The following is a 26,423-nucleotide window of genomic DNA, read 5'->3' on the forward strand; positions in this document are numbered from 1 at the left end:
TCAATCCATAAGCAGCCTTTACGTAACTACCGTAAGGCACTTTTGTGTCTGGATATGCAAGTTATACCTACCTTAAGAGGATGACGTACAAACCTCCTACTCCATGAGGACACATGAAAAGCTGACCGTCGGAACAAGACCTTAAGCGGAATAGCATCGATCACTCTCTTAAGTAGCGTGTACCTTGAAGTCAAAGGTTAGTCTATCAAGAGCAGCCAAGACTCTCTCACCGCGTTGTGAGGAATAGCCGGATACCAGGCTGGGCTATCTCCATTACAGGCGTCTAATAAGCCAATCGGTTCATCAATCGACACAAAATAATTACCATCAAGCCATGCTACACTAATGCTTGGATCCAGCGTTTTCAACAAGGATGAAATAAGTTATACAGATATGCAAAGATTCAAGACCCTATAATCAGATGTAGATACAATAGGAGACGCCTCAATCAAAGAACATAGACACATTTCATGCTCATCACACATAACCTGTTTGCCCGTTAGCATTGAATAACCAACCTGAATTGAGGGAACATGGGTGTGGGGCCGGGGATAAAAGCCCCTGAGCAGCACCCTAAGACGTACCCTTCCTAGCACCTTGGAAGAAGAACCGGACAACAAAGACCTGCAATCCAGCCATCGATACCATCATCAAGCCCTCAATGACGCTAAAGTTGAAGATCCGACGTTCAGTGCTACGAACAGTGCTAAAGTTACGGTTCTCTCGGGTCCGGAAGTATTTCTGGTTTCGAGAAATGGTCGAAAGCTGGGCGGAAAGCTTGTAGACGGACTCCTCGAGCGCGGAGGCCTGCTCGGGGCTGGCACCCTGTCGGGAAGGGAGTTGCGCACGTTCTTCGTTTTCGACCTGGTTGAAGAACCAGTCAATATTGTTCCAATGACGTAGAAATAAAGACAATGATGCAATCTAGGACCCCAGCATACCGCAATCTCAAAATCCACCAGCTTCTCGGCGAAAGTCGACATCTCATTATTGAAGCAGAATCTGTATTCCCCGATGCTCTGTGCCGTGAAAACGAAGTCGCCCTGTCGTTCTTTGGTTCCATCTAAGACCACCTTCTCACCGGGGCCGACCACCTGATAATCCACATCGAAAGAGCCGCCAGATTGGACCTAAAGAGACATGGAACATTAGCATCCATGCTGCCTACCTCGTACTTAAGACCAGCATGGTAAAGAGGCACCCACAGCGAAGTAGAAGGCGACCTTCGCGTTCCTCTGGTCAACATAGTTGTAGAAACAAGCTTTCTCGTTGGCTTCGAGTTTGTAGGTGAGGGCGGTTGCCGTCACCGTCGACACGAAAGTGGCCAAAAGGCCTATGAGCAGGGCTGCGAAACGCATCGTGGAAACTATTGGAGAGCCAGGAGCTCAAACTGGGATTCTCTCCAGGGGTGTCTTGATTTGGCACAAGGCGCGAGTCGAAGTTCTGGCCAGCTGTGTATTCCGCTGTGTTTGCCATGTTTGCATATTACTTGCCAAACCAATCAAAACTGGGTGGTCTACTCCGTACAACTTAAGGAGCACTAAAGCCCTTTTCTTTAAAAAAAAAAAAAAAAAAAATTGGTGTGTATTTTCAGTTCATGACAGTAATCAAAATGAAAAGTTCACATTTTCATGCATCAAATCAGTGTCCTCAAAGGAACTCTCGAGAAAGAAAAAAAATTTGATCATGATAACATTGAGATCCGCCCGTCTACAGAGAGCAAATGGAAAAGACAAACGTAAAAGACAGATAAACAGAGTGTCCACAGGTTCATTTGATTTTATAAAGCTCTTCGTAAACATATTTGCGTCTGCAAGCATACCGCAATTCCATATGCATTTCCCGCTAATTGCAAGGTAACTGTGCACTAATCTCATACACTCACAAGCACAAAACTGCCCTTCTATCGGATGAAAAACGACTCACTTCTGTTCCAAAAGCTGCGGTTTTTATTTACATGGTCGAGGCCAAGGAGGTCGTCGGAATCGCCGACAACGTCGGAAAGGATATCATCTAAATGGATGAGAATGTTAGCTTACATTTGTATAGTATGCATGATCTATAGACCCACCGTCTTCAAGATATCGCGGGTTCGAGTATAGAGAACGAGGAACAGCGGCAAACTTGATCTTCTCAAATTGTTTACCCTTGATGCCAGTCCGCTTGGAGAGTCTCTCCTTTGTTTCTTTGAAGACCTCACCCTACTGAACGTTAGTATGCAGCACAAATCTACCTCGTGAAATGGTCCTCTAACCGGTTTAAGAACGAACTTGAACGGCACACCATGTGGCCTGTTCAAATCACGATCAAAGTTGTAGGCGTTGATTGTGCGCTCGCCCTCTCCCATATTAATCTCTTCTTCGGGCATTCTCTCGGCATATAGTGTCACGAACTCGTTGATACCGGCAATTTTGGTATCTCCTGGGAAGTCTCTGTAAATCTTGCCGGCATGCGTCTCATAGATCCTAACTTCACGGATCGTATCTTCGTCTAGGTTTGCCTTCTTTTGTAAACCGCTGAGAAGATCTGAAATGGTGCCATCCCGGGGTACCAAGACTTCCACAATTTGCTGGTATAATGTTAGCATTGATTTACAATATAGCAAATATCTCTTTGAGTTACCTCTTTCGTAATGCCTTCGGGAAGCCAGGTCACTTTTAGGGAAGTTTTGGACTCGTAGTCGCTCAGGCTTGTCTCCAGAACCTCGTAATACAGTGCATCAGAGCGGTGCATGCTATATCCGTAACCGGCCATCGTTCCACTGAGGATTTGATACAGGGTCTGGTTCGCTTGGTTGGGGTTGCGTTTGATAAATTGCTTCGGTTTCCCCGTGCTTGCCATGACAGGAGCGAAGCGCAAGTGCGTAGACTCGACATTCAAATGTTCACCCACTTTCTTAGAGAACTGGTCATAAGTCATCTTACGGCTTAGAGTCAAGGTAAACTCATCGCCTTCGCCAGCCTTTATCGGGGCGAAAGTAACGCTAATCCGATTCAAAAGGTAGTCATAGTACTGTCTCGCATCCTGATAGAGAGCAGTAGAAGGTAGGTCCGCTTCCTTGGTCGATTTCTGGAACGTAATGATATCGCCATCTTGGATCTCGGATTGTTGGAAAGTCTGCTTCGGCTTCATGACATCGATCATATTATGTTTGATTTCCTCATACAGCATGAACTCTGTACCGGCAGGCCAATCCATCTTCTCAAGGATTGTTGGGGCAAGCTCAGCTACCTTCTGACTTTTGCGAACGTATACGGGGCCAACACCCGACAATGTCTGCGACGGGGCATCAAAATGTTTCAGGAAGACTAGCACCGAATTGCTGCTGTCTGGCCAAGAAACCGTTCCATCCGCGGAGGGCTGTCCGACCTCCATCCACACTCTGAACGGGTTTCCTTTAGTGCCAAATCTGCTGTAGGCCTCTTCCACTGTCATATCTGGATCCGTAATAACCTGATCTGGTCGAGTCGTTTTGTTCTGGCGATTTACCATTACCCAGAATCGAACTCGTTTGGCATCAATACCCTTTTCTTGTGCAAGTTGCTCAGCAAATTCGCCAACCTTCAAAGCTCTGAGTATCCGGTATTGCTTCGGAAGTGCCGGGTCTTCAGCCGGTAGATCAAGGCTCGTCAGATCAAATCCATGGTGAGACTTGAAAGACTCCTCATTCAGGACTCCAACATTGATGTATAAGTGGGCTTCCTCTCTTTCCTTCTTCCTGCGTGCCAACTCCGCGCGCTCTTCGACCAGACGCGTCTCAATGTGAGATGGAATGTCTTCTTTCATTATGGGAAGAAGGACATCGTTCAACCTTGACTTCCGAATGTAAACTAACATGTAGGCGTTCATGGAGCGCTTCGTCGATAGACCACGCGTGTAAGGTTGCTTGACGCCGGGCGCACCGTTGGCCAGCTCATATTCACCACCATAATTTTCTTCAAGGACTTCCTTGTCAGTAGCTCGGGTAACCCTGTCGTCGTCAAACCGATACCAGCATCCGTCCTTAGTAGGTTTTAGGAAAGCGTAATAATGGCCTGCGTTCAGATCACCACTGTGTACCAGCACGCCATGTAACTGGTAGATCCACGGCTCTGATTTATCAGCATCATTGGAAAGGTAAGGCGTGGCATCAAATTCCATAGGGAATGCATGCCGATCATTGATTTTCATCATAGCGTCGCGGTTGATGTCATATTCAAATCGTTTCAAGTGAAGATGCAAGACGGGAGGAAAACTTTCGAAGATAACACCCTTCTTCGCATCTTGCAAACCGTACGGTGGCCCAGCGTCGTACTTGTTCTCGCCCTCGAGCGTTTCCACTTGAATGTAATCCTTGAAGCTGTCGTCCAAAGTCTTGTTGTTCCTTACATTGAGTTGAATATCCCAGAAGTCCTCCACACGCGAGGATTCATAATCGACATTGATGCAGGAAATGTAAGTCTTCGTCTTTCCGACAAATAACTCCGGCAATGCCTTCTCCGCTGGCGTGCCCTTCATTCTCTCCTCGAGTCTCTCCATCAGCTTACGCGACAATTCCTGAACATCCTGTTGTTCAAAAATCTGTCTCGACTCCCAGCCAAACGAAGCAGTGAGCTCAGCTGTTGAAACAGGGTTTTCACTCGTTTGGAGATTATAGAACAACCTCTGCAATGTCCAAGCACTATTATCCCGTGAGGCTTCCGCCTCGGTTGGAATTTGATATGTGGCCTACGAGAAAGTCAATTGATAGACACTCAATACGCGTAAAGTACTCGGTCACATACCTTTCGGAATGCATTGGTGAAGTATAGCGACTGTAGAAGTGAGTTGAGGTAACAGGTAGCACCCTGGTTTTTCAATCCAACCATGCCAGTTTCTTTCTTTGAGTCATAGCTAAAAGGGATTAGTATCATTCTCTACAAAAGCTCTTCTGTATAACATACTTTTGGAAGCTGTGCCACAAGACACCCGTTGGATCCTTAACGACACGGACGTAGGCTGTAACCATAGCTTCATCATTTTGCACAAGAGATACTCCACGACCTTCCCATGGTACGTTGAACAGCCTTCGTAGTTCACAAAATCGGGTAAATCCCCAGTCTCCCTCATCCACGTTGAACCGATGAGTCGCAACTAATTAGGATCAGCAAGTAGCATAAATCACACATAGATGCCATGCATACCATGAGAGATTTTGATGGATGGATCGTTCACGTTCCACAAGACAAGGCCGAACTGCACACAAGCGTACCAGTTTTCAGGTGGCTCCGTTTCCCAAGCATGTTCCAAGTAAAACGATGCGTGCTCAACGTGGTTTCCATATGGGAAGAAGAGAATCCGCCTATGCGCCATTATTAAAATCATACGATCGAGCGGCAAATCGCGACCAAATTGTGCACCCACCATGGGAATCCTGCGCATTGGAATGTCGGGCCATGTTCCTTCTTCTTCAGCTTGCGCCAGTCTTTAATATGCCATGTATGATACGCCTCATCTTCGGTTTCAAGTTCCGGGTCTTTAGGAAGGATTCGTGCCATCATCGCTGCATCTATACCGGAAGTTTGCGTTAGAAGACGTCCCAAACAGGCGAGGAAATGCTGTCATCAGATATTCTCGAATGGAACCTCTGACCCCGCGGCGGGGGTACGCATAACCTTCCATGGCCAACTTAAAGGGAGCAGATTCAATAGATGAATATCATATAGAACTAGTCCTTACAATCGTCTGCAGCAGGCTCCAGCTCCGGCTCCTCCGATCCGGACCGAGAGACAACAACATCGTCTGTCCTGTCATTGTGATACTGCTCATATTCGTCGACGAGCATTTCATTATCCGGGACCTAAGGCGGGGACCCCACAATCAGTTGGGTATTTCTAGTATTGAAGTGAGGCGAAAGCATTTTTGTTGCTCTTCGGTACAAAAGAAGGCGGCGATAAAGCGTGGAGGACAAAGACTTACGTTATCCATAGAGGGAAAAAATAGTGCGCCCACGCACTGAAATCTAAAGACACACTCGTTTCGGTACTAGGTTGGAAATGGGGACAAATGTACAGAAAAGAGTGAAGGGGGCAAGAAAAGAAAATTAGGGAGTGAGGTCAAACTGACAGCGTGTAGGGACGCCGAGTGGCCAGAGACACAGATGGTTCAGGAAGAGGTTCCAGTCCGAAGGAGTTGAAGCTAAGGTAGTGGCGGAGTGCGCAGAACCCAATAATAACGGCTATGCCTCGGCGGGACAATATTATTAAGATCCCATTCTTTCAATTAACTAACTACTGCATGAACAGCGAAAACGAATTCGTAGGCTAAATTTTCGACATCCAACACTGAAAGTACTCATATGTATGTACCTTTTGCAATCTATATCGAATGAATAATTTCTAAAATCTTCACATGATTTTTAATTTGATTACATTGAATCTAGAGCCTCAGGCAGCAGACAGGATGCCTGTTCAATTGAGTTGCTATTCTCATGCCCGCCTTTAATACCCATATTTTCTGGATATGGTATGGTAATTGCAGACAATGAGTGAGTTACCTTGAATAAACGATCGTCCACAATGATATCATCTCACTTTTGACTCGATCCTACCATCTGATCGAGTTCGAACTAACCAAGGACTGGATGTGAAGAAGGTACCGTACGGCAAATTGAATAAGAATTGCATCATTCGATGTAGTCCAATTACCATTGTAGAGCGGAAATTTCCCCTTTCTCCCCATATAGTAAACATGAGTGGGAAAAAGCTCATTGTACTGTTTGTACAACGTTATTCGAGGTATAATATACATATCACATTTATATATATAGACGGGCAAGCTCCAGCTTGATTTCATATCAGGCTTACTTTACCAACCATCTATCCAACATGGCCTAGGCACCATAATAGTGTTCTAGAAAAATATCAATAGTAATTGAGTTCTACTAGAAAAATTCGAGTTAAATTCTGAATATTCATATCAGATGCCCAGACGGAAGACCGCGTGAACCTGCCCCATGAGAGTTTAAGAAAGGGACGTCACATGCCAGGACGGAAAGTTCTCACCGCCTGCGGAGGGCTGTTTGGATTGCGCCCGCATCAAGTCATGAAATACAACCACCATGTCATGCCACTGGTAAAGACACCACATTCCACAACCCGGTGAGCCATGTATGGAAAAGTTTATCCAGACCTGACTTTGGGTGAACTTTGCTGGTCGGAGACCATATCGTCGTGTCGCAGCTCTTACAATCCATGAGACATCTTTGATCCAGTTCACAGTGAAGCAATATGCTGCGGAGTCATCCAGCTGGGCGCTGGCATGCCTTCCGACAAGCGTGTGCTCCAAAACTTCGCGCTTATTCGGGCCTCCATCAGCTTCAACCCCATAATCCACCACCATGGAGACCTGTCTCCGCTTTGGATGAGTATAGACTTCAGATACATATCTTCTAAGTACCACATGCAGCTGACGCGATTTCTTCTAGGTGGGTCGAACGCGACATCCGGCCTATAAGTTTACGGCAATTGACCTTTTTTGGGCGGACTTTGACAGAATCTCGACTTATTAGCTCCGCTAACTATGTGCGAACAGAGCTTCCCACTCGGTTAGTGCGCTTTCCATGGTTACTTGCGCATCCTTCTAACAGGTTTGGTGTCGTTCGGCTTATAGGCTTGCCCATCGCCTTCGAGATATTCAAAGGCTGCCGTACGTTGTTGTAGCTAATCCTCATCTGTCTCTCGTATATGAGCTCTACTATAAAGCCTTTGAACGATTTCGAACGATTCCGGAGATTAAGACCCTCGATGACAACGATAAGTTTTGTGATATTCTACGGAAGACTCTGAAGGAACACCTTGTAGTGATTCCGAGATTGGCAATGGGCGTTTTGGAGTGCCGTGCTCTGCTACCGGCGGACGTGCTTGATCAGTTTATGAACACTTTGCTTCGCGCGGTATGCTAGTTTCCGGCGTACGTGCGGCATGGCTCCCAAGTGGCTAACTGTTGCCCAATAGAGAATCTCCCGCCGAGTCATAGCGGAGCAACACCTGGCGCTAACGGAAACTTTCAACTCCCCGTGGCACTTTCCTGGCTCCCAGGATCGCACGGATGTTAATGCGGACTACGTTGGGGAAGTCTTCCTAAAGTGCAACGCAAAGGAGGTTATTGAGCGCTGTGGCAAACTTGCGCAGGATATGATGCGACAGGCATCAGGGACCGATAAAATCCCCGAAATATCCGTGCAGGGGCACCTAGACGCTACGTTTCCCTACATGCTAAGCCACTTGGAATATATAATTGGGGAGCTGCTACGAAACTCAATTCAGGCTGTCAGTGAAAAATATAATGGCTTGCCTGAGAAGCCACCACCCATTGAAGTACTCGTATGCGAAGCACCACAGCATGTTATCATGCGGATTTCTGACCAGGGAGGAGGCATACCTCGCGAGGTTCTGCCGTACCTGTGGTCCTTCAACAAAGGTCCTCACAGTAAAGCACGGCTTCAAAATCTGGAGCAGGTTCCGGCAATGGCAGCCACGATGCAGGAGCTGACAGTACCGAAGGAACGGAAACGGGCCGACAAGGAAACATTCCGAGAGAGCTCGCTTGACACACTTACCTCACGGCCGCCAAACCTCCGCCTAGGCATGGGACTTCCTATGAGCCGAGTGTATGCGGAATATTGGGCAGGCAGTCTTGAATTGCACAGCTTAGAAGGATATGGCGTGGATGCATTCCTGCAGATATCCAAGCTCGGCAACAAGAACGAGCAAGTCACCACGAGGGCATCGATTGATGCAGTGTGATGAAGTACGTGGCTTTTTTGGACATTTTTTTCTGTTATATACATGATACGTATACCTATAACCGTAGCTATAAAATAGAGAAATATTAAAAAGACGAGACAAGCTGTTGGTATGTACAGTGGGGAGCAATTGAAATTTGGAACACCCGTATAGGGTTTAGTGGCCGGTTTAGGGACCGCCTACTAGACTAGTCATATTCTGCTAGGCAGGAACCTCATGAATTCCTATCCTAGTACTTATTATACCAGCCCTAGGCCTCAACGACAGTCTTTACACGGTGAGGCATAGTCTGGGAAAGGCGTACATGAACCAGTCCTGCTTACTATGGTAAAAATGGTAGGCGGTAGGACGTCCGCACGGGCCACCTCCTAGGGGTGTTCCAAATTTTCAAATACCTCCCACTGTACTCCGTACTAGCCATGGACTTAAAATTAGCCACAGACCCACTTCCCCAGGTTTCGCGCCGTAACCAATCTTGAATAGGAAACGTAAGGAATCCATCCGGCTCCTACCGGGAATGACGTCATCTAGAATGTACACCCGCGCCGTTTCCCAATCAAAAGAAATTGCAGCGCCCTAAGGAGAAAAAGAGGTTGCCTAGGTACGTTGGTAGTAAGAAGAATGCAAACAAAAATCTAGAAACTCAGCCCTATCCGTTCGCTCTCTCCCAAAAGAGGATCTTGCCCTGGTGTGACGTGACGTCGATCTTCCCACCCATTGCCATAAAACATAAGTATATAATCAACATGAAGCGCCTCAATTCCCCCCAAGACGACAACATCCCAATCTACATATTCGGTCTCCTCTTCACTGTTCTCATTCTCAGTTTCCTCGGCACGTATCTTGACACCAGCAAATCACGGCTCGTGAAGTCAACACCCGAAACTCAATAACGATCAGACACCATTTGGGTTAACCAAAATGGCTGGAACCTGCTCGATGCTTTGCCTGATCCTCATCACACTCTTCAGTAAGTTTGTCCGTCTAGAGAGTTTCCCATTTACCCCTGTCCAATGGCCTCAGGCCCTTGTTCTATTCGTTTCGGGGTTCATATCTAGCACACTCCAATTTCAAGTTTTCAACAGCAGGAAATAGTAATGAAACTTTTACTGACGTGGTGCTACTAGTTCCTCCGCTTGGCGTTTTTCTCATCTCTGGATGCAGCGCTGATTTCTTCATTAATATTCTGCTGACGATTCTTGGGTACGTTGCCCAGTTAATCCAACCCTTCGTCCGGATGACTAGGATGATTCTCACTATATTTATACACATGCTCAATCGAAAAATACATTCAATTCTATTTCAATAACAAAACTAACGCAGAATAGGTATCTCCCGGGCCATATCCACGCCTTCTATCTTGAATACGTATATTACCGTCAACGCGATGGGGCAACAGGACGCGCACCTGGTGTATACTCCGAGCGAATCCAGCGTGGCGGTCACCATGAAACAACCTATGGCACTATCCACAATTAGTCAGTTAAAGCTGCGGTTACGACTTACGAGGGATGCGGTACACTTGTTTTATTAAGCCCATACCTGATAACTCTGGTCTAATTATTCGTTCGTTATTGCTTGCGTAAAAAGCAGGCCCACTTTTCGGTTATAAACCTATGATTGCGAGTGCTATTCCTACAATTGTACTTTGTCTTCCATTATTCGCAGTCTAAATTGCAATCCCACCATTTAGTCCACGAACCACATCTTACACGTAGTAACCGTTTAAACCAAAACATATGGATGAATGACTGGATCAATTAATACACAAGAAGAACAACCTAGACCTCCGCCTTCTTCGCCTGACCCTGGCCTTCCGCCGCCTTAGCAGTTGCCTTCGTCTTCAACGCCGGGAACTCAAATGGTTTACTCCTCCCAGCATCACCACTAGTCCTCGGCACGGCTCCAGACCCAGGGCTCCACCACAGAGCTCCAACCCAAGGCTGCACGTTCCACCCAACAGAAAGCGTCACATTACTCCGCTCCGCCATCTTCCCCGTGATATCCGAGATTTGATACTTAGCCCGCTGGTTCCTCAGACGGAGAACACCAGGCACAGCCTTATCCTTCTTAGTCGACTTCTTGGCGCCGGTGGTCCGTTTCGAGGAAGACTTGGACGGGAAGAAGCGCTCACGAAGAGTGTTGAAGGAGTACGGCGACTCCGGGGCCGAGATGATGGTATCCCAGATGATGGACTCAGATTGGGGGAGGAGAGTGGATTCCTTGTCGGAGGAGGAGTAGGAGGCGTAGACGTAGACGAAAAGTTGTTTTGTGTTCCAGTTGAAGAGGGAGGAGAGATCTAGATCGGTATTAGTTGCTTGCTTAAGCAGAGATTTTGACTGATAGGGTCCAAAAGTACGTACCGGCGTCCAGATCGAAGCGCATTTGTGCGTATTCTTCTTTCTTATTTGAGTAGTAATGTGGGCGTCCTTTGATTCTGCGTGAACCTTGTTAGTGGATCTGCATGGAGATAGGCACAGAGAATGGCACGTACACTTTGACATCCTTCAATGATACCGCTGCTTTCGCCTCATCGGTTGGATATAACAGGACAGATAACGCGGCAAAACCGGCGACGAACAAGGCCACGGTTGTAAAAAAGCCGAAGACGGCCTGCGCTCGGTTTAAAGCCGAGTGCATGGTGGGCGATTTCTTTGTCTCTTTGATGCAATTGACGGTACTATGACTGGAGATATGGATTGATAGATTAAGGAAGCAAGGTAAATAACCTCTGATGTTTTATGAAGTAGAAGGGAGGCGAACTCCCTGTGGAATAGCGCTGCGACAAGGGAGTTACGAAATGATGTTTGTTGAAGCCACATGGACCTTTTCGCGCAGGCGGTGAGTGGAGCACGAGGCTTATCGATAAGGGCCGTTCGCTATTCATGGAGGAGGAAGTAGATATATAAAGAGCAACTAGCTAGCTATCATAGCTGCCTTGGTTTTCATTCTTTCTTTCCGCATGTCTTTCGACTCTATAGCCTTAATTCTCTGAGGGTTGGGCCTTCTGGGCAACAAGAAACTCCTAGTCCATGACCTTTACATTATACCACTCTGAACTATTCCGTACAACCCCACAGCACAACTAGATCGCGATATCAGACAGCTCCGGTGAAGTTAGGCCCAAAGCAGTCACAATGGGGGACCATGTCCTCTTCTTCTACGGTAAGCCCTCTCGGCTGATCCGATAAATATATCTTAAACGTCACTCTCAACCATGCACTCCTCATACAGCTACACCATACCTAATCCCCAGTCTCCAACGTTTTTAAACCCCAATCTACCCCACCAAACCAGCCTAGCACGCAAGCAAACAAACCCAAACTAACAACGTTCCCAAAGGAACCTTAATGGCACCCCAAATTCTTCACCGGGTAATACACGGCTCACCGGACCCAGAGCCCTGGCAAAAGGCCCTCCTCACATTCAAACCAGCCATTCTGCATGGGTACCGACGGCATCGGGTGCGGGGAGCCGACTACCCAGGTATCGTGCCGGTCAAGCCAGCAACTACAGAGCTTGACACGGATTCGAATGCTAATGGCATGGCCGCCGTGCTTGGGACCGTTGTCTCGGGGTTGACGGACGGTGATATCCATCGATTAGATATCTTTGAGGGGACGGAGTATGAGAAGGGTAAGGTGAAGGTTAGGATTTTGCGGGAATCGCTGGGTGGCAAGGATGGGGAGCTGGACGGGAAGGATACGGATAGACATTTGATGGATGTTCTGGATGCTGCAGGCGCTGAGTTTGCGGATGAAGGTGAGGAGGTAGACGCTGTTACTTATGTTTATGTTGCTGGGGAAAATAAGCTGGAGGATGGAGAGTGGGATTTCGAAGCATTCAAGCGGGATAAAATGGCGTGGTGGGTTGGGGCAGATGAGAGTGAGTGGTAATCTCTTTAGATATTGAAAAATTTCCATAGAAGGCCAAATGTATTTTGTTCTTTAGATGGCCCAAATCAGCATATTCTCTTCCATCGAAAGCGGGTCTATAACTTTATGTACAATCTTTAAGCATGCCAACAGCTGAAAACATCAAACATGCATGTGTCGATAGTGTGGGCGTCGCCGAGAAGTTCCATGAACGTAAATCCATATTTCCATAAGCAATACGTGGTATCTCGTGCACCCCGAGTAAGTTCTCATGCTCATATGCCCGAACGCCTAATCGAGTGCCAGCTCCTATGGGGTTATCAGAAAAGAAAAATAAAATATAAATAATAAAATGAAAATAAAAAAAGACAGGTTAAAAAATGGAGAGAAAAAGAAAGAGAAAGAGTTTCGTTGATTGACGCAATTGAACCATAGTAAAAGCTTGGTTTAACCGAATTTTTATTTGGGTTTCTGCCTGGCAGAGCGCTGATTCTTTATGTTGCCTTGATAAGACGGTGGCATAATCTGCACTTCGACTGTGTGAAACTTCGCTGGCTGTCCAGCCTTTTTTGTTTCTTTATTTTCGACCGGACGCACTTCGTGGTCCACCGGCTTTATCGCTGCTAGATCGCTTGGAGACCCGTGTTTCTCCTTGGGTATGTTCGCTGAATGAAAGCTAACCTCCTCAACTTCCTCCTGACTGTTAGGGACCTGGACCTCGATACCTTTGTCGTCAATTTTGTTTGATATATTTGTAGTGGTGATTACCACACCTGAGCTCTTAAGACTGGGCGCTCTTGGATGCACACCATCCTTCTCCGTTTTGAGAGCTGGGTCATCGTCGGAAGCCGCGGGACTCGAATGGCTCGAGGCTGGTCTCCGTTTGTTAAGTGATAGCTTTTGCGGATTTATTTCAAGATTTGAGGAGCCCTTGACTTGCGGTTCCTGCAAGCCACTGCATTCTTCGTTTTGGGCGGATGCGGGTGCAGAAGACCCCAGAAGGTAAGATATCGGATATCTATCGGCCAGGGCTCCCTTTCCACATCCCTTTTCAGAGTCTAATTGCGCCTGCTCATCATAAAGATCGTCCAGAAAGTCACGCAGTCGACGTCGAAGAAGACCGGACCTTAGAAGCGGCCAATCGTCTTGCGTCTTCATTTCTCTCCTGAGAAGCTTCCCGATAAACAAGTCTGGATTCTGAACAAACTTCTCTATGTATGCTAGAAGGTATAGACCGCAGTCTGAATAGTTAGACTGCAGAGGGATCGCTCGAGCCCTCATGCCTCTGATTAGGCTTCTATCGATTTCAATGCCGCGTTTAGATTTGGCCTCTTCGTAAAGGTAATCGCGGAGATTACTGATGGTAGGCGAGCGAGACAGATCTAACGAGTCAAAAGTAATTATAGTTACTTGACGCATATCAAACTTAGCACCTCCAGGCTTTCCGCCGGGCTTTGCCTTCTTCAAGCCTTTATGGGGAGACGCTGCTAGCCCAGAAGTCGCCCCCAGGCTAGCCTTTTGGGTGGATTCTGATTTAGCTGCAGGGCTAGAGAACTTGGCGGGAGAAAAGGCAAGGTTCTCTTCTTGCTCCGGCCACTCTGTAGGGGCCAAGTTTGGTACACCGTCCTTGGGTTCTTCTTTGTCTGACAAACTCATTGACTCGAATGACTGCCGGGTTGCTTCGTCTTTTGCAGGTTCCAAAATTTGTCTGTTATTGACTTTCATTTCTTTATCCGCAGGTAGTTCCCCGATAGGTTCAGGTGTTTCGGGGATTTCGCAGCCTTCACTCTCCGGTGCAGCCGAACTGTCTTTATTATTTTCCGAGGGTTGCCGGTCCTCCGTGCTTTTGTCGGCAATACCAGATAAATTTGGCAGGTTGCAAATGACAGCGACGTACCAATGAGCGTTTTCATTGATAGGGACCACGATGTAATCGAATCCGAAAATGTCAACGGCGCGAGTCCACTTTTGGACACCTTCATAATTGATATTTCTTCTGCCCTTAACGTTTGTCAGGGTTGCGAAGAAATACGAGTTGAAGAAATAGACTCTCTTCGCTACCTCCTTGTTAGTCCGCTCTAAGTGATCCTCGAGAAAGCGCATGTAGAAGCCTATGAGGTTATCATTCAAAAATTCGTTGTCACGAAGCCGTTCACGATCTTGCGCATCGACCTCAGCCTTTTTCTTGCCAAAGCGGGGATATACAAGTGGTCTAACATTTGATTAATACATGGACGTACAGAGAAATGGAGGGGCGCATACTTGTGCCATTTTTTATCTGTCTCTTCAGCCTTTGGCTGAGAGCCATTATCCTCTGGCCCGTCATCACTGCGGCTCAGGTTAGTTGGAGAACCTTGTTCATAGCAAGGGGCCACTCACCAAACGACTGTTGTTGCTGGTGTCCGACGCGACATTGACCGTGTTGCTCGATTAGAGAATGACGAGCCCGGAGAAAGTTTCTTCATAGGAACTTTGTCCGCTTCGTGTTGATTTGAGGGTAGTTCTCGTGTGCTTTCGGCGTTTAAGGTTCCCGGAGATTTTGTTGCTGAGGATTTGGAATATTCCACCGAAGCGGTATCCGAAGGTTGTATTTGTCCGGCAATATTCTCATTATTGTCCTGCAAAGAGTCCGACAATTTCACCCTCTTAGCGATTTCCGGCGCCTTGTATAATATTGGCTGTTGCTTGTCTTCACTAACGCGCTTGGTTTCATTCGCTTTCTTTTCCGCCAGATCTTCGGCCCGTTTGATGAATGAATCCTCTAACCAATCACTGTAATAGTATAAGCTTCTATACAAGGAGTCAAGAACGTGTGATGGCAGATAAAGACATACTCGCGCCTGTACTGCAGCCGAACATGTTGCCCGTGCAGCAATCTTTGTAACAGAGTACACAATGTTTCCTGCTCCTCAGACGTGGAGAATTCCATGTCCATCTCGTTATCAAGGCCCCCTTTTCTGGAAAACTGTAGCCGAACTCTCCGACTAGGCGACTTCCCTTGTACAACCTTGTCAAGTCTCCCAAGAGAAGTTCTTTGACCATTCCAAGGAAACGTTATAGTAGTCTCTGTAGACTCTGTAGACTCTGTAGTCTCCACAGCTAGTTCAAATGCTTCACTTGACCGGTGTTCATACAACCCAAATCGAACGAAAGTGGCATAGAAGCATTTAACGGCTAATTTGACTGGTGTGGCGGGGGCCTTTCTCCGCTTGTCGGATTTCCGATGGTTTTGAGAGGAGCTTGTAAATACCGTAGGCTGTATATCAGATGGAGACGCTAACCGACCGACTACACCTGGATGTTCTTTGACTTCAGACATAGCAATGGTGGCCTCATTTTCACGGCTTCTTTTCAGTGTGTTGGGTGCTGGCTGAACGGTTGCGCCTCCTTGAAGTTCATCAGGGCTGTCCCTCGAATTGCCTGGATGATTCTGATCCATCCCAAAGGAAAGACTATAGAAATTCGGTCCCTCTTGAGGTTCCTTCGAGGGCCGCGAATGTATCTCAACACTTTCGATGGCTTCATGCTTTCCCGCTCGATCTGGCCACGCCAATTTGGTTGATTCCGGTTCCACTTTTGACACCATCGCACGCCTTTCTCTGGCTGCGTCTTCAGTAAATCGCTCTTCATAGTATCCATCCGAGGATAGTTGAGAGTAATTTATAGAGCCTCGCTTGGGCGTTCGAGGGGGTTTAATGCCCCTCTCCACGTCACGATACTCGTCAACTCTATTGCGTTTAGAACTCGGATCCCAGAGCTTCGTTCTTTCTGAATGTTGACTGAATGAAGGCGACAACCGTGTCGAGTGTCCAGCAAGATATGAGTTATCCGGGGAAATTTGCTCCATGATATCATCGTCGGGAATGCTTATGACCCCGGAAGTGTCCTGGCTCTCTCGGCGCCGACGTTTCGACGGCCGCCCCTGATCGTCGTGCTCGGCATCGTTTTCTGGATGGGTGACGATACCTCTAGCACTGCTTTGGTTGCTGCTGCTCCGATCTGCTTTCCCTCGCGCACGAACTGGTCCGCTTTCTCGCGCACGCCGTGAAAGTGTATTGCAAGGTTTGAACGGTTGAATATTCTATGGCCATAAAGTTAGGAGAAAGACAAACAATAGTTCGGAATCCGATCGCATACCACTTTACTCTTGCGACCATACGTTTGCCCCACACTTCCAGGTACAATCTTTACCGCGGCAGGATCGGACCTGGAAAAGTAACTACCTGTAAGCCCCGCGTGCACTAGGCCACTAGAGTTCGAGTTGATAATCGCAAGACGTACCGTATGGTATTGCCGGGCAATAATCTCTCTTCGTCGTTTTGAGTAGGTAGGCGTTTCTGGCTCCGCGTCGATATATCCTCTCCAAGTCTACCACCCAATGTATCAGCAAATTCGGAATCGCTTTTGCGCTGCGAGGTCATATTTACAGACGACGCATCCCTACACCCGGTCGAGGAATGGTCTGGCGTAGTTGTAAACGTACAGATTCAGAACGTTGGAGTCTTTCGGCATAGCTATAGGTTGATTGAATCTAAAAAAAGCAAAGAAATTTAGCCCGTGCATAAGTATAGTCCCACCCCCGACGGAGTTCGATATGATTGTCCGAAGACGACTATGTAGATCACTCGTACTACAGAAATATATATAGAAAAGGCCACATACATCTGAGGAGTGAACAGGTGTGTCAACAGGAAACCCTACAGGCAGAGTTTCAGTTCTCTCACCGGACGTCTGTGTCCGTCGCACTTGGTCGGAGGTCGCATCAAATGGGAGATGATTGGTTGTGGTTGGTCGAGGTTTCATGGGTTCGCTGGGGTTCCAGTTGGACAAGAAGTCTGAAATCCTCCCAAACATATATTCACCAGAGATCATTGCATCACTAGAACAGTTCAGCAGATATTCTCCTCCTGTGCGCACAAAGGGGAAACGTAATTAAAAAGAAAAGAAAGCATCATGACGGAAGAAAAAAGGCGGTGGGAACTCTTTCTGCCCACTGTCTGTTCATGCGGGAATTTAATTTGCAGCCGTCAATGATGTAGTAGAGTTTAGAAAAAGCAAAAGTGACCAATAACTGTAACAAGGCATCGACAAACACTACAAACGGTTCGAGTCTCAGATTCCAGATCCTTAGGTATACTACTCTTACACTGTACACTTCACTCTGAGATCCAAAGGACTAAAACTTGACATAGATACATTTCAGTCCGAATGTAAATCACCTGGCAATGATTGCGACGTACCAGGCGCCCCCTGAAAAGTTCCCTTGAACTTGCATAGCATCTGGCGTAAAAAAGAACAATGACGGGAAATGAAATCAAGCCCAAGTCAAAACAGACGCAGTATTCGCCCCTATGCCCCGATCCCAAATCGTCCCAATTATTTTTTGTTTTCTTTACTATACAGGACCACAATCATGCTCAGATAATCATGTCACGACGCCGCGCCCTTTCCTTTATCTCCCGTAGAGTCATCATTAGCCGTAACCCTTCGTCGTTCTGCACCTAGATTGTGATGTTGGTTGTTGTTGTTGTTGTTATTGTTGTGGTGATGGTGGTGGTGATGGTGGTGGCTGTTGTTTCCGGCGGCCTTTTCCTGACGAGCTTGATCAATGGCAGAGCGTTGAGCAATGCTGTCATCATGGCTCTTCCAGACAATGTTGGTGTCGATTGGGAAGCTCAGCAAACGCTTTATCGTTTCCCTGCGCTACGTTAGAAATAGAACGAGGTTTCAAGGCGAGCCCCGAAGCAGAGAGTCCAACAATAAAGCTTACCTGATCTTAATATTGCGCCCACCGTCAATCCTGGTCCACACACTCAACACATCTTCGCCACTCCGTACACTGAGGACAGCGCCGCAAACTTCATCACCGGCCTCCGCGAACTGGTCACCAACCATAGCTAAGAGAAGATCCTCCCAGTACCGATCAGCAACACCCTTCTTCAATCTTACCACCCACTTCCCACCCTTCTTGTTGGCATCATCTTCCCATACGGGCCGAATACCCTTCTTAAAGATATGATAGTCGGAAACAGTGGGTAAAAGAGAGGGTCGCTTCAAGTGCGAATATATCGACCAGAAACTCTCGACGGAGAATATAGATGCAAGGGGGACGGTTGACTTTTCGTAATCGGAGTATTTAGGGGTGGGTGGACGGTACCAAATGACCCAAGTGGACTTCAGAGGGTGTTCTTTGATGGTAGAACTAGCGGCCTTCATCTTCGCGCCCTCCGCCGAGTCATGCTCTGCTAAGTTGTCTCGTTTCTCGAGGGGCGTCTTGAGGTCGGAGCCGCCGGGAGTTTTGGGGGCACCGAAAGATGCAAAGGCGCCGGATCCCAGGCCGAATGCAGAGGAGGCGTTCGTCGACGGGGAGGACACACCGCCCGAGAGAGGAGATAGAGCGTTGAAGGGATTCGATCGACCGTGGGAGCTATCAGGACCAAAACGCTTTGTGCGGGGAATTTCGACTCTGGCACCGTCTTTGCCGTCTGTTCCCGTCATAGACAGAGACAACTTAGAGGAGCTGGAGTGAGGTGGAACGGTCAGCGATGACCCCTCGAAGATTACCAATGTAGAAAACGAGAAAAGAACGAAGAACGTTTAGGAAATTAAAAAGAAAAGTAAAAAAATAAAAATAAAAGACCGATACATACTTGGATCGGCGAGTCCAAAGATTTGCGTTATCCATGATAGCTACCTAATGAGACGGCTCAGAAAACGAGCGGTCATCAGGCAATAAAACGGAGAAACTGGCAGCTTAACTGCGTAGGGTAAAAACCGAATGATACCGTATACCTGGAAAGCGCTAAAATGTTCAATAGAGACGAAAGGTAGATGGTGGCAATTCAAAAGAAGCGACAGAACAATAGCGACTAATATACTAATTAAAACAAGATGTTGAGCAAGAACAACGGAAGCTAAAGAAAGGGAGTAAAAATCGTGATCGTGATCGTGAACGTTAAGAAGAGGTGGGGGGGGGGGGGAAGAATGCGGATTGCAAGATTGAACTGGAAGAACTCAAGTCACTGTCCGCTCAATTGGAAGAAATGGATAATTATTGCCCTTCGCGTTTCGTCCATTTCTTCAAGCTCCGCTCTTGTCCAATCACCGTCGGGCCCCGCTCTCTGCCGCTCGCACCGTAGTTTTTCCTTCTTTTTTCCTTTAAATTCCCTTCTTCCCTCCCTTTCTTTCCTTCTTCTTTACCATAAACCCAAGACCACCAACTCAAATCATCGCTAGCTGCAACGTTTTTTCTACTCCACTGCACTGGCGACTCCGATGAGTGTGTCGAGAACAACTATTCAAACCCGCTTCTAAAACCATCATCACGAGGGCTTTTCGGCTTCCATGATGCGGTGATGACCTGTATGACGGGACATACCTTTTTGATAATTAGAAAATGTCTTCTTTTATACCTTACATATAAAAGTACAGCGGCAATCCACCATTGCTGTCGCCAGGTGACATAGTTGGTAGCCATCACACAACTGGTGCGTTTATTTCTTTCCTGCCAATTGTCGGCCGTCGTGCTCTTGAAACACTAGTTCATGAGGAAAAAATCATTCTCTGGTAAGCCGAGGTGCTCAACCGCTTTTCTACACTGCCTTTTTGGCTAAGCTGGTCGAGTGTGAGGTTTAAAAGGCAAAGTCTGATCTGTTGCACTTGGTTTCAATGGCACATGCCCTATCCGTTCTGATATGCTTTGGTCATCGAATACTGACCAGCAAATAGTAGACTGAATGTATGACTCTTTGTTTGGGTTCCTAGTTTGTAGAGCATCAACAGATGACTGAAAATCTAAAAACCAGTGCATATCGAATGGGAGAAATTCTATACATTCGCTACACTATAATAGCTCCTGTGGTAATAGCAAAAGCATTGGATATCTGGTGTCAGAACGCGTGACTATAATCCTTATCGTGGAAATTTCTTGAACGTGAAGTCCCCACACAAATCTTGCATCCCAGTGATGCGACGCATGTAAGCGTTTTTGACTTATTGTTCCGTGGGCTGCGCTGAAGATTGCGAGTCCTCGGCGTCTTGCTTGGCACGTTTCGTTTCTCTCTCGCTGGGGGGAGCTGAAGCACCAGCTTTCCGTTTCTCTTTGTCTTTCTGATACTCAGCGCGGCGAGCTTCCCTGTCCTTCTCTTTGCGAAGGGCTTTGGATTCAAATTCATGCCAATCACCCTCAATGTTCTCCAGCCTAGTGATCTGTTAGATAGCAAACTACAAGAATATCATACCACATGGACACTTACTCAATAGCTTGTTGAGGCCTAGGCTCCTCCGACGCAAAGTACGGGTGTGCAAGTATCTCTTCAGCAGTTGGCCGCGCAGTCGGGTCGTAACGGAATATTTGAGAAACCAGGTCCAGAGCTGCTGGGGTTAGGATTTGCCCATACACCTCCTCGAAGACCCTTCTCTTGCGCTCAGTCGGCCGCATCAACTCAAACCAAGGCATCTCAACAATGTCCGGCCAGTCTGCTCGTGTCGGGGTTCCAAGGCAATTGTAGAGCTTCTCCATTTGGCTGATCTCGCCCCCCTCGCCAGGGAAAACGGCTTTCTTTGTGAACATCTCGACGTACACGCAAGCCGCACTCCAAACATCAACTGCCGGTCCATACCTAGTTTCACCCAGAAGCAGCTCCGGCGGTCGGTACCATATAGTGATAACGCGATTTGTGTAATCAAGTTGTCGACTCTTTGAAAAAAATCTGGCCAAACCGAAGTCGGCGTATTTTAGTTGCCCACGGTTGCTGATAAGAATATTGGCGGCCTTGATGTCGCGATGCAACACTCCACGATGGTGAAGGTAGCTTAATCCTTCAAACATCTGCTTTGCCAGGTCCTTTTTATGGGCTGCAGTAAGTGTGAAAGTCGGGTGATTGATGAGGCCGGTAAGGTCATGGGAGAGATACTCAAACACCATAAAGCACTCATTCCTCTCTACCATGACTTCCAGCAAGCTCACAACATTGTCGTTGCGGAGGTGTTGCAGCAACTTGATCTCGCGCACAGCCGTGACAGGGAACCCATCTTTTTCGCCCTCCATTCGTATTTTCTTCAATGCCACCTTCCTCTGGGTATACACGTGGATTGCTTTAAAGACCTTTCCATACGTGCCAGCTCCAATGACAGATTCATTTCCAGGTTTCCGATAATAAACAGAGTCCGATTTAGCGAACTCTTCAGGGAGGGTGGGACGTGGTTTCGGTCGTGTCAGAATTTTAGGTTGTTTTTTGGGTTCCTGAGAGCGATCCCGACGGCGTTCAGGACGGAAATCCTGTTGTCTGTCACCTCTTCTCCTGTCATGGCGATGATCAAAGCGATGATCATCCCTCCTACCGTCACGCCTATCCCTAGGATCACGGAACCCCCGGGGGTCCCGGAAATCGCGCCGGTCATTCCGGCCCCTGTCGCGATCCCTTTCACGATGTCGGTCTCTTTCCCTCTCGCGGTCGCGATCACGACGATCGAAGCGTGGTTCAGGCTTAAATTTGGGAGGCGGACCACCCGCCATCCTATTACGAGGAGGTTCGGCAACCCGGGGTGGTGGTTCTCGGGCCAGCATCCTTTGTGCCAGATCGGGAACGGGTTTCGGAGCAGGGGCTGGAGTTGTCTTCGCCTTGAAAGCAAAACTGATTTTGCCTCCCTTATTTGGGGTCGCAGAGGTATTAGGCTGTCCTATATTCGTAGGTAGCGTTTTTTGGGCATCGTCGATCTCTGTCTCTGGCTTTCCCTCGCCTATCGGGCGATCCTGGCCACCAGGCCTGAAAGCGACATCGCCCTGATCAAGACCCATAGGAGTCTGATTTTCTGAAGCTGTTGGAGGTGGAGGGGTTTGTGACGTGTGCCCGTGTGATGTATGTGGGCTATGAGGCCCTCGATTCCGTGATCCGGGGCCACTCCATTGAAAACTAGTAAAATTACCCCGGCCGCGCGGGGAGGGTGCATTGCCGTAGTTTTGGGAGCCTGAAGTAGAGAATCTACGGCCGCCTCCCTGGTTTTGATAGTTTCCACGATAGCCGGAATTGCCCCCACGAGGACCTGTGGGAATGTGGTTCGCAGACGGATGAAATTGGCTTTGGCCTTGACAAAACTGGCTCTGTGGACCAGTGGGTGGCTGCCTGTACGGAGGAGAACGACTAGATATTGCGCCCGGGTCAGCATTATTGGAAGAGTTTCTCCGTAAGGCAGGGCGAAGAAGAAAAAGAGGAAGAAGAAACACCTACCCAGGATGCGGAGGCTGCTGCCCAATCAAACTGCCCCGTCCACCAGAATACGGAGAGGTAGATTGTGGGGAACCGTGGTAGGAATTAGACGAGGTCACGTATTGCGGTGACGTGGAATATTGTCTCGTATCAAGATGCGGACGGGGATTTGAGCTCTTGGTGTCCCGTGCATCAGATGCCCGCATCCCATGCATCGAAGCAGGCTCACGTGGGGCATCCCCATCTACCAAAACACTAGTAGTATCAAGATCAAAGTTTGGAATTGGCCGAGGTGGGGACGGGGATCTGAGGGAGTTATCTGCAGACTGGATTGGTCTAGTCGAATGCATAGTTACAGATTCCCGCCGGGAGGTAATAGATAACCTTGAACCCACGGATTCTGCTGAATGGCGAGATACAGATCGGTGTCGCGGCTCGCGTCTAATATCGTCTTCAGGATGGGGGCTGTGCAACCGACGAGGGTGGTTGTAAGATTTCGCACCACGAATTGGAGATTTTGAGTGTCTTGGGCGGGAAGAATTCCGTCGACCACCTTCGTCCTTCCGGCGGTCTCTACCTCGTCGCGGTGACCTTCGGCCTGATCTACCGCGAGCTGGGAAACGTCCTCGGCCCCGTTTATGCGGAAAACCTCGCTCAGAGTCGTCACCCGGCTTACTATACGGGTGGCGAGGAGGTTCTTGAGTAGAATGACGGGGATACAGCCCAGGCGAAGGACTTCGTGTTCTTTTGCGTTTTGATGGAGGGGGTGCAGAGGGAGATTGATCTCTGCGATAGTCCCGCTCGGTCGGCCTGTCAATCCCTTGAGTATGGTGTGAATCTAGGTCGGGATGCTCAGTCGGTTTGGGCGATGAGTGCCGACCGAAGTTCTGGCTCGGTTGGTAGTCTAACGGGGGAGGACCAGGGGAGACACGAGCTGACGCAGTACCAGGGGAGAATCCACGGTGCGAACGGTGTTCTTCGTTATCCGCTTGCGCGAAAGAACGCGGTGGCGGCGACCGTCCTGGATGATCGGGTCTGCCCCCTTTGGGTCGGCGACGACGTTGTCGTTCACGGTATCTCTCCCTCCCCCTGTCGCGGTGCGATCCTCGAGATCTGTGCCTTTCCCGATCTCGTTGGTCTGTAGTGTTGCTGGACGCTCTCCACTGGTCACTCAGCACCGGACTCCTACGGGACCCAGCCATGTAAACTTCTTCAACTGCATCTGGTTTAAATAGATGAAGGTAGGGAGGCAGTCGGAATCAGATGGTCTGGCCCACTGAAAGATAGAACGATTCGCATGTAGATAATAAGCGCAGGAGATTCCGGTGGAGCCTATCGTTCGTCTAGTCTGCCGGGCGTGTGTCGGCCGCGTTCACTGAATGCTTTCCTATCGGGGGATTGGGTGGTGCGGAAGCCTGGTTTTTCCGGGATGGAAAGAGAAGAGCCTTGTATCTGAGAAGGAACAGAACGTCAAACCTCAAAGAACTTTCGAAAATTAAAAACGTTTAGTAGATAAGAGGGGTTGGCTGCTTTTCCTTTTTTTTTTTCTTTTCTCTAAGGGGAAGACGCACCTCGCTGTTTGGGTGTGGGCTTGGTTTCTTTTCACTTCTCCTTTTCTTCTCTTTCGTCTTTTTTATTGAGTGCATACGAATAAATCAAGGTTGTGGTGACGGCAATCTACTTTCTTGACGGGCATATTTTAAGTGGTGGTCCTGGCGGGAGGGAAATCAGGTGGGCGACTGACGGGCGGCTCGTCAATCCAGCCCAAAGGTCATTCTCATGCTGGCCTCCTCATTCTCCGGTTCTTTCGCCTTCAATGCGGGTTTACTACGATAGTGGCCAACGGTCGCGCAACTGATAATAGGAAAGAGCTGTGGTCATCAGAAATGCTCGGATGCCTTCAGCCCGAGGCAAAGTAAAAAGCACAGAATAGCCACTGACACAGTCCGGGCTTCCCTCAGAGGGTTGTGGTCTTGGCTTCACGACTAATGTCGATGTGTCGATCAAAGGAAGCTATTCTTTGCCCTCGGGATCTCACTCGAATGATCCTGTTCTTCCCTTTTCTCAATTCTTCTTCTTCCTCCTTTCGAGAAGTCTGTATATGTTAGTCTTCATGGACGTATGAGTCCTTGGCTTGGTTCCTCTCTAGTCATATCTCCCACCCCCCGATTCTCCGAGCTTCTCGCCTTCGTAAGGTTGTCTCCAACTGTGGATAGAAGTGAATATCTCTTCACTTCGTAACACACAGACCTATCTACGCAATGCAATAAGTCAACAATGAAACAAGAACAGATAGGCAGGTAAATCTGCCACCGCAAGATTGCGCCATTGTTGGCTTCAGAATTCACCAAGTGGCATCCTGATATTGTTAGTATGCAGTGGTGGGAGAGATTGCCGGATGCCATGCATGACATCTAACAGTCCCTCACCGCGTCGCGCATTAAGGCCAGACAGGTGAAAAATAAAGAGATATAACAGATCCCCAACAATAATGCGTAGCACGTAGACGCTGAAAGGGCACTGTAGCACTTTCTTTCAGTGCTTCGGTCAACAAAGATATAATTCTGTCTCGCCCAAAAGAAAGATAACGACGATGTCATCTGTGTGTTTACTTGAAAATAGTCACAAATATGAGGCACTCCCAGTCATGCTCCACTTCAATGGACAGCAGCAAGGCTTGTTGTCAGACGACAACACTTGTAAGATCTACCAATATGGCAAGGTACGCCTCGTCGAACTGAGGAGCAGCCAAGCATTATTTGCGGGCCATTCACATTCATCCACGATCTAGGAAATTTTAGAATCAAGAACCCGTGGGGATGCATACCTGATAGAACCTCGTAAGACACTTCGCCGAGCTTGCGAAAAGACCGGAAAGGTCCCGACGCTTGTTTCCCTGAATAACAGGTTCCCCAGAGCGCCGGTTAGTACTTGCATCAAAAGAGACGAGAAGGGAAACAATCAAAGGTATATTGTAGAAGAAACTATCTTTATAAAGTCTCTTGCCCTTGAATATGTCTAGCTTTCTTGCCTAATCAAGACGGTATATGGGTGCGAAGTGTTGGCTCATGACGTGTTAATGGGCGGTGGGGATGCGGAATTAGTGAGTAGGTCGGGACCAACCCAACAAACTGGGAATCACGGTATCGAGCAACCCTGGTAGGGTCCAGGCATCCCTAGGCAAGCCATACGATCCTATCCGGTCGATCGCGAAGTCGAATAGAACACCACAGCTAAGTGTGGGGGCCCAGAGCATGCAAGTGCATGGCATACGATGTTTAGGCGAATTTGGTGGGAGGTCGAGGTTACTGTAGGCTTGGACTTGGAGTACTGAGTGTGATCCACGTGATCCCGCGGGCCGGAGGAATCCACCTATATTATGCCTCAGGCATCAAAATATTGCGAGTGATCTAGTATGGATGTACTCCGTACCATCACTCATACAGCTCTGTTGTATTTGCAAAGCTTAACTTGGCTCAAAATATTATCCCTCATTTTTCTAACTAACAAAGCTCTCAACCTTGTAAACACAATCCCATTGAAAAAAGAGATACTGTTTATTGTGACTGTAAGTG

At 48.0% G+C, this 26,423-nt stretch overlaps 8 protein-coding genes across 8 annotated transcripts; 2 read left to right on the forward strand and 6 right to left on the reverse strand.

Annotated features, from left to right (window-relative positions):
• Positions 1-337: 337 nt before the first annotated feature.
• BDV38DRAFT_251987 (emp24/gp25L/p24 family protein) lies at positions 338-1,405 on the reverse strand. Its single transcript, XM_032055080.1, has 4 exons — positions 1,206-1,405; positions 942-1,130; positions 585-864; positions 338-488 (listed from the first exon to the last, which is right to left on the reverse strand). Exons 1-4 carry the CDS (start codon positions 1,356-1,358, stop codon positions 478-480), a joined length of 633 nt encoding a protein of 210 aa, XP_031911584.1. The 5' UTR covers positions 1,359-1,405; the 3' UTR covers positions 338-477.
• Positions 1,406-1,588: 183 nt separating this feature from the next.
• Positions 1,589-6,380, reverse strand: BDV38DRAFT_251998 (ubiquitin-specific protease UBP15). The gene is made up of 10 exons (XM_032055081.1): positions 5,938-6,380; positions 5,698-5,818; positions 5,383-5,527; positions 5,163-5,320; positions 4,923-5,112; positions 4,764-4,872; positions 2,623-4,707; positions 2,255-2,569; positions 2,072-2,201; positions 1,589-2,013 (listed from the first exon to the last, which is right to left on the reverse strand). Exons 1-10 carry the CDS (start codon positions 5,944-5,946, stop codon positions 1,904-1,906), a joined length of 3,372 nt encoding a protein of 1,123 aa, XP_031911585.1. The 5' UTR covers positions 5,947-6,380; the 3' UTR covers positions 1,589-1,903.
• An 867-nt stretch (positions 6,381-7,247) lies between these two features.
• BDV38DRAFT_272714 (protein kinase PKP2) lies at positions 7,248-8,765 on the forward strand (the record flags this gene model as incomplete). Its single annotated transcript, XM_032057536.1, has 4 exons — positions 7,248-7,384; positions 7,445-7,564; positions 7,630-7,912; positions 7,974-8,765. 4 exons carry the CDS (start codon positions 7,248-7,250, stop codon positions 8,763-8,765), a joined length of 1,332 nt encoding a protein of 443 aa, XP_031911586.1.
• A 1,526-nt stretch (positions 8,766-10,291) lies between these two features.
• BDV38DRAFT_136450 (signal peptidase complex subunit SPC3) lies at positions 10,292-11,632 on the reverse strand. The gene is made up of 3 exons (XM_032051369.1): positions 11,260-11,632; positions 11,129-11,202; positions 10,292-11,064 (listed from the first exon to the last, which is right to left on the reverse strand). The coding sequence occupies exons 1-3, from the start codon at positions 11,403-11,405 to the stop codon at positions 10,547-10,549; spliced, it is 738 nt and encodes a 245-aa protein (XP_031911587.1). The 5' UTR covers positions 11,406-11,632; the 3' UTR covers positions 10,292-10,546.
• A 1-nt stretch (position 11,633) lies between these two features.
• Positions 11,634-12,880, forward strand: BDV38DRAFT_136444 (gamma-glutamylcyclotransferase family protein). The gene is made up of 2 exons (XM_032051368.1): positions 11,634-11,930; positions 12,108-12,880. Exons 1-2 carry the CDS (start codon positions 11,903-11,905, stop codon positions 12,659-12,661), a joined length of 582 nt encoding a protein of 193 aa, XP_031911588.1. The 5' UTR covers positions 11,634-11,902; the 3' UTR covers positions 12,662-12,880.
• Positions 12,881-17,061, reverse strand: BDV38DRAFT_294538 (uncharacterized protein; the record flags this gene model as incomplete). The annotated part of the gene is made up of 6 exons (XM_032062520.1): positions 12,881-14,852; positions 14,903-14,968; positions 15,020-15,412; positions 15,475-16,721; positions 16,778-16,847; positions 16,922-17,061. The coding sequence occupies 6 exons, from the start codon at positions 17,059-17,061 to the stop codon at positions 13,100-13,102; spliced, it is 3,669 nt and encodes a 1,222-aa protein (XP_031911589.1). The 3' UTR covers positions 12,881-13,099.
• Positions 17,062-17,759: 698 nt separating this feature from the next.
• BDV38DRAFT_136501 (eukaryotic translation initiation factor 4E) lies at positions 17,760-19,523 on the reverse strand. The gene is made up of 5 exons (XM_032051371.1): positions 19,433-19,523; positions 19,291-19,334; positions 18,411-19,160; positions 17,881-18,338; positions 17,760-17,816 (listed from the first exon to the last, which is right to left on the reverse strand). Exons 2-4 carry the CDS (start codon positions 19,323-19,325, stop codon positions 18,071-18,073), a joined length of 1,053 nt encoding a protein of 350 aa, XP_031911590.1. The 5' UTR covers positions 19,326-19,334; positions 19,433-19,523; the 3' UTR covers positions 17,760-17,816; positions 17,881-18,070.
• Positions 19,524-20,541: 1,018 nt separating this feature from the next.
• On the reverse strand, positions 20,542-24,529 carry BDV38DRAFT_136498 (putative protein kinase). The gene is made up of 4 exons (XM_032051370.1): positions 24,420-24,529; positions 22,870-24,300; positions 20,896-22,782; positions 20,542-20,840 (listed from the first exon to the last, which is right to left on the reverse strand). Exons 2-4 carry the CDS (start codon positions 24,048-24,050, stop codon positions 20,633-20,635), a joined length of 3,276 nt encoding a protein of 1,091 aa, XP_031911591.1. The 5' UTR covers positions 24,051-24,300; positions 24,420-24,529; the 3' UTR covers positions 20,542-20,632.
• Between the last annotated feature and the right edge of the window lie 1,894 nt (positions 24,530-26,423).

This window comes from Aspergillus pseudotamarii, assembly GCF_009193445.1.
Source record: "Aspergillus pseudotamarii strain CBS 117625 unplaced genomic scaffold BDV38scaffold_42, whole genome shotgun sequence".
Lineage (NCBI taxonomy): Eukaryota > Fungi > Ascomycota > Eurotiomycetes > Eurotiales > Aspergillaceae > Aspergillus > Aspergillus pseudotamarii.